Here is a 6,909-nt window from a genome sequence, read left to right as displayed (position 1 = left end):
CTGTACTCTTCCCCTTCTGCCTGCTCCTTTCCCCCCTCTGTCACCTCCTGCATGTCTTCTCCTTCCCCAGCCCTCCTGACTCCATTGCTGCTTTTCTCCTCTGCATTGAGACCTCTCCTGAGCATGCCAGCAACTGCAGCTGTGCTTGCCTAACAGGGAGTTTGCAAAGCCTGTTCCCTCCTCAGTTTCTGCATACTCAGCCCTGCTCCTTGCCTGCTGGAGGGCATGCTGCATCAGCCATCTTAAATCCTGGTGCTTTTTCTCATTCTTTGTTCCTCGTGCCATTGCTTTTTTGGAGAGGGTAAGGAACTTCTCCATGCAGTTTCATTTAGTTGTTGGGGTTTTTTGCTTCTTGTTTTGTTACTTTTCAAGGCTTTTCAGCTCTTATTTTTGGTGGTGGGTTAACACAGCTCTCTCAAAGCACTTGCTTCCTGTCTAGTGCCATACTGGAAGTCCCACAGTCACAATTTTTAACAGTGATGGATGTCTTGGATGCCAGTCCTCTTTGAATTTTTTTAAATTGCACATACAGTTTCTGCTGCATCACCACTGTGTTCTGTATGGAGGCTGTACTGTTGCCTCCATTGAGACTTGCTGCTGTTACTGGCCTCCCTGCGAATTCCCACATCCCGCTTCCTCCTAATTTACCAAAATCCTCACCTGACCGCTCTACCACTCTTTCTAATCTCCCCACCACTTCTCCATTTACGACTCCCTAAAGAACCACCACTCTGCTAACTACAGAAAAACCACACAAGTACCTACACAGATGACAAATGGCACAAAACATCCCATGCAGATTTCACCCAAAACACTAACCAATTCTTCAACTCGTTAGTCTGGTTTATAATTTCTCGCTCCCAACAGCACTGCTCGAATGTGTGCAGAAAACAGGGATTTATATAGGTTAGAACATAGGAAACACTTGCAAAATGCTACAATCATTTTACAGGAAGTGCAATTGTTACTTCAATATTTAACAGCCTTTTTTTAGGTAGCATTGGCCAGATTTACTGAAGATTGAAATATTAATTAATAAAGCCATGTTTACAACAGCGATAACTTTAGTCCCCAATTAATTTGAAATGAGCTGAATTCCAGAAAGGGGAGGCTGATGTACAGTATATTTAATAAAGTCTTAAATTGTCCTAACCAACCATTAAATACCAATAAGAGTTACGTGTATTAACAACTACAGCATCAGAAATATATTAGGTAAACATTTGTAAAACAATCAAATTGAAATGCAAACTGCATCTACAGTATATTGAATCTTTGAATAAAACTAAATATGAAGTTAAGTCAAGGTTGGAGTAATGATATATGAACCCATATTGGTCCCATGAAACAGAGGGTTGTAGATTAGGCCTGTGGTTGTCAGACTACTCCTCTGAGGAATTATGAACTCTTGTATTAATTGAAAGACAAGTCCCATCACACTAAGGGTGGCCGATATACCAAAATATTGTGATAATCTCCTGGTGTGCAAATATGGGAGATTACCTGTTATCACAATATTTCCAGATACTGGTGAAGAGAGCAGCTTTAAAGCGGCCGCTATGTGGCTCCCCCCCCAGAATCCCCCTCTGGGGGAGGAGCTTCTGGCAGCATGGGGAAGAGCATGCGAGAGCAGAAGCAGCGGTATAAGGTAGGATCTCCGCATTTTCCGTTTGTTAACCCCTTCTCTCCCCTAAGGGACCATTTACTCCCCCTCCCCCACTTCACTATCTCACCTACACTGCTTCCATCACTCTCACCCTTTACAAAAATGTTAAAGGTTAATTAAAACAGATGTCGACCATTCTTGGTTGGAAAAATATCGGTTTAATATATTTTTTACATTGTATAAGTGAAAACTTGTTGTATAAATGGGAGTATCTCGAATGAAAGTGATGGGATGAGGGGTGGATGAATGAGGCGGATGTTAGGGTTATGGGAGAAGTGTGGGTGAGGAAAGGTGAAGTCCACACAAGGAAATGGTTTGGGAATGAAGGTCTTTGTTCTAGTAAATCGTAGGAAATGAATTTATTTTGAGAATACATTTTATTTAGATTTACTAGAAAATTCAGACTTAAATTTATTGCGATAAACTTCTTTATCATTTTTGTGATGAAAATTTTGCTCTCGCCCAACCCTACATCAGATACAATCACAAATACATTTCGCCAATGTTCAGTCTGTATTTTCAAACTCAATACTATAGAAAATGTTGCTGCCCGAAAAATTTGAAATGCACTAACCTGATGAGGCTAGTTTTGGTGAAGGATTAACCTGACCAATGAGAATTTAATCTCAGTATAGATTTACCAGTAACGTACAGAGGATCAGTGGTAAGGAACTTCTGGTGTATGATTACAGTACCTTTATATTGATACAGTTTAGTAGGATATGGATTGCTGGCCGAATCTTTGGACAATCATGAGACTAATTCATGGATGGTTGTGTGTGATACTGTAGATTGCAAGCAGAGAGACATCTTTGCTAAGTGACATTAAAAGCATTTGAACATCAATGTTAAATTTTGATTCAGATTCAATAAAAGGTTTCACAGGGTAAAATCCCATATAGTAGCAGGCGATTTCAACCAAACATTTTCCCCCCAAAATCTGCAGTGAAATAAATAATCCCACTACTACAGTTTAGATTATCACCAATATCTACTGCAGCGTGTGCTGCCAAACCAATCCAGAACATTTTATGGTATCAATATTTCTGTTTACATAAACAGAAAAGTTCATGGTACAGGCTCTCCAAGTTCCAAAGCACAGGGATACACGACTGCCTGATAGCACAGATTACGGCAAAAGGCAGCAGTCCATGTTCAAATTACACATCTTGCACAGTATGTTTATACATTTCCTGGTCTACTTTCCCACACAAGACAAACAATGTATTGATTTCAATCTTGCTTTATTTTATTTCATAGAGTTCTATTTAAATAGGACGTTTACATTTTCCTAATACTTTGCTAATACTTAAATTAAAAATAAAATGCAATTGTTCACCATCACATTAAATTAGATTTTCCCAAGTAGAAACATACACTTTTCAAACCTGTCCCAGATCTTATTGCACATTACTTGGATATTTGTAAAACAATTCACTTCTAATCAGAGCACTGTAAATTGTCTGATTGTTGAGAGTTTTGTTCTGTTTAATAATACTATGAAATTGAACAGATGTTGTAAATAAACATTAATAGACTGAAGCTTTGGGGATGAAAGTCTCAAAATAAATGTTCTTTGGTTACAAAAGAATGTAATTTAAATAAATACACCATGATAATCTGTAAAATAAAGATATATGCAAGTATATCCATCTTTGGGACCTTTCATTGAAATAATTTACCTTTCTCTTGCAACAATACAGTACATTTACTTACAGGCAAAGAAAACTAATTCAAAGAAATTTTAATTAGAAATGGCACTATACATGTAAAAAAAAGCTAACCAAAATGTGGTTAAACTCTCTGTGTGGTTTTGAGAATATTAAACCATTAGCTGTCAGATTGGTGTTTCAGGCCCCTTATGCAATGCCCTTGCCACTTACCAGTGCTTGAACACAAAGACGAAAGGCAAGTAGTCTGATCATCAATAAGAAGCCTTTCACTGGTTGTATGTTAAGGAGGTAGAAATGTCATTGCCTTTCTACCTCAATATTTGTAACATGCACTAAACAGTGCAGCAAAACTATGGACAATCTATAGTACTTCCATAGCCTCATGATAAATTGAGAAAATAGGTAACACTGGTACTATACATTTGACAAACAAAAATGTGCAAGTCTTCACCCTTGACTGATACAGTGAAGGGACTTCAAGTGGTGGAGGGCTTTTGCAAGAGCATCTGAGTTTATGACTCTCTAGGCTATGACAATCAATCTGGTGCCATTGGCTGAAGTTCAAACTAGTGCATGAGATACCATTTTACATCAAATGTTGCAAAGCAGTTTGCCTCCAAACCCCAGCAGTAGAGTATGTAATTCTAGGCTTAAGTGTTCTACAAATGTCATTAAAACACTCTTAAACTTATATAAGGCAGAAGAGTGGGAAGAGGTAAAATCTTCTGTATTCCGATTTCTATATATGCATTTGGTAGACATGCTTTGTGACTTGCCATAATGGAGTTCCTTAGTTCTCAGAAACATTTATTGCATTAACCACTTCCAACCTGAGTTATTCTTAGCCATTACTAAAAGTGTAGCCACATAAGACCCCTTACATATCAAGTCAGCAAAGGTGGAAAGTTGTTAAAGTAAAAATCCAATCTTTGCAGAGCCTTGGGGCCAACTTAGAAGAACAAAGAAAATATGAGATTCCATTGGTGTGAAACAAATGCAGGTCAAGCACAGACTAAAGCTTCAGATCTGTTAAATGCTTTCTTTACACACACTAAAAAAACAAAAACAAAATGACATCCACCACACTGTGATAATTCATTCTGTAAATACATTCATGCAAGATCTGTCACTAATCTACATTTATCTAATTAATGAGCTCTTTTATGTTAACTCTTGTAATCTATTCTTCGTACAACACGCACTTCATTTCACGCAATATAGTAACATATATAAAAAAAGGAAGTTTGCATTGCTCCCCAAAGTTATATATTCATAAATGTATACAAATTATCTAGTCATGATGTGTTTCACTATATGGAATGTGCACTGTTTATTTTCAGTATTGAATGAAGGAATGTGATTACCAGGGGCAGAAATTAACATTTTATGTGCAAGTAGAGATCTGGCTTGTTTATTTAATTTTGCCTGCATGCACTATACGCATATATTATACATAGCAATCTGTGTTACTACTATTGTATGGAAAGAAACATTTGGTCTTTCTGTTCTCTAACAAATTGTTAATCAGCAATTCCTCCAATGTTTACATAGACTTCTCATTGCCTTCTATACATCCTGGTCATGTGGAAGTCTGGGAATGGCCTCACTTTGTGAACTACTGTATCTACTTGAGCAAGTAACCATATTTAGTGGACTGTGAAACCCTTGGAAGGTTTCCTTGGTAAATTATATGCTTGGTTAAAAATTGGTATTTCACGAACTGTATTTCTTCCCTTGATCCCACAACTTTACCTTTCATAAAAAAAATTGTGCTACCAATTGAAAATAATAGCTTTTATTTTTTGTGATTTTATCGTCTTTAAATAATGTGAAAAGGTAAATTAGGCAGTGTGTTTGCCAATTGTGAATGTGTGTGCATGCTTACTGTATGTATGAGGGTACAATTCTGGAGATCTTCCCTGACAAAAGAACTATGAAAAACGCAGTATTTTTTTACTTTTTTGTTCCCCAAGTAGATTTTCTTTGTTGGGGAAAAAAAAAACAAAACAAAAAAAAAAACTTAAGATGGCAGTCTAGGTGCAATGAAAGACAGCATTGGCCCCATTGAAACAAGGGCTAATTTGGTTGGTAAATGCAGCAGTTGTTACCACCCCCTCCCCAAAAAAAGGCACAAAAAATAATAATTGGTAAGTGGGTCATGGTTTCACAGTGCAGTGAGTTAGTCTGTTAAGTGTCTGTATATAATATGCGCGTAGAAACCTCAAACCCTAGTTCATACCATTTAAAGCAACATTGTAGGATTACAGTGGGTCATAGTATATAGTAGTTCAACAAAGCACATGTTTGTACCTGCGTCAATGCCATGCCATAGGCATGAGTCCCATTACATTTGTCAAAGATCAGTTAGGAGCAGAGGTTGACTCCACCTCAGACTTGGTAGATTTGGGGCAAAGAGGGGAAAACTGCACCACTTATAGGTGCAATGTTTGATACATCTCATAATATAGTGCTATTTCATGCACAAACTCCTCCAATAAACACTCCCCAGAACTATAATTAATGCAAGTGGAGCAAAATTGGTGCACTTGATACATTGGCACAAAGGGACAGCGGAAAATGTACCTGTTTTTGGAACATCAGCATTTCAGCCACTCAATATTTATTAGAAGATACATTTGCACATTAATCCCCATTTCAGTACTTCAAAGGACAAGTATATAGTTGTTAAAATTGAACCTCTTCAGTGATGAGGAGGCAGGCAGCTCCAGCACTGAAGGAGTTAAACTTGCTTTATTGGGTTAGATTAGCTGCCTAATGGAGTTTACCTAGCGCTACTGTAAATAGATATTCTACTTTAATGTAAATATACTGTACATGGATATGTGTAGTACTGAATGGCCTAAAATGGTGACGATTAAAATTCAAGTTGACCTTTTTGTAGGGACCTACACTGCATTGCTTTGAACTACAATGCAAACCTTTCCTGCTCTAATAGGGAATTAAGATCATCACTACATATTCTCATTTGAAAACAACAAGCAACAGATTATTTTTGTCTTTTTATACATATATAAAAACAAGTGTGCGTGTGGTTTAAAATCACTTCATCATTTAAAGTGACAAAACCCGCATTCTTCCCCCCCTCCCATCGCCCCTAATGCTGTTGGCACACATGTTTAAAAACGTATTCACATGATTTTCAGCGGATGTCTTAGATGGCTATGGTGAGATGATTATAATCCTTTATTGAAGTAAACTCGTTCCAACCCAGGGCTGGTTTCTTTAAGCTTAGCTTGTAGTTCAGGCTCCAAGCGGGTCACAGACATTGAGCTGAGCAAAAACAAAAGATTATTTATTAACAAGTGCTGAATAACCTTTGTGAGACTCAGAAGGAAGAAAGACGAATCTGAATTGAATATATAAACACAATTAATCTTAAAAGGAGCAATCATTTTTGTTTAGGTATAGAATTGAAGCAGAGGGTCCCCGTGGCTAAACCTGTTAATTTCAGCTCCAGGGACCCCCTACTTCTGGAGATACTTACCTATAAAGTAAATGCCGGTAGCGGTTCTGTCTCAGCAAGCTGGGCTTTCAGGTTTGAAGCTCCTG

At 37.6% G+C, this 6,909-nt stretch overlaps 1 protein-coding gene across 3 annotated transcripts in view; it reads right to left on the bottom strand.

Annotated features, from left to right (window-relative positions):
• Positions 1-2,893: 2,893 nt before the first annotated feature.
• The window catches only part of LOC142495472 (sideroflexin-1), a 53,020-nt gene continuing 49,004 nt past the window's right edge, over positions 2,894-6,909 (bottom strand). For all 3 annotated transcript variants that reach the window (XM_075601016.1, XM_075601017.1, XM_075601018.1), the window contains one exon: positions 2,894-6,630. In XM_075601016.1, coding sequence (XP_075457131.1) covers positions 6,534-6,630 — 97 coding nt within the window. In that variant the 3' untranslated portion in view covers positions 2,894-6,533. The remainder of the gene's footprint in view (positions 6,631-6,909) is intronic.

Source organism: Ascaphus truei, chromosome 5 (assembly GCF_040206685.1).
Source record: "Ascaphus truei isolate aAscTru1 chromosome 5, aAscTru1.hap1, whole genome shotgun sequence".
Lineage (NCBI taxonomy): Eukaryota > Metazoa > Chordata > Amphibia > Anura > Ascaphidae > Ascaphus > Ascaphus truei.
Note: the sequence above shows the minus strand (reverse complement) of the source record. Positions and strands in the feature narration are given on the sequence as shown.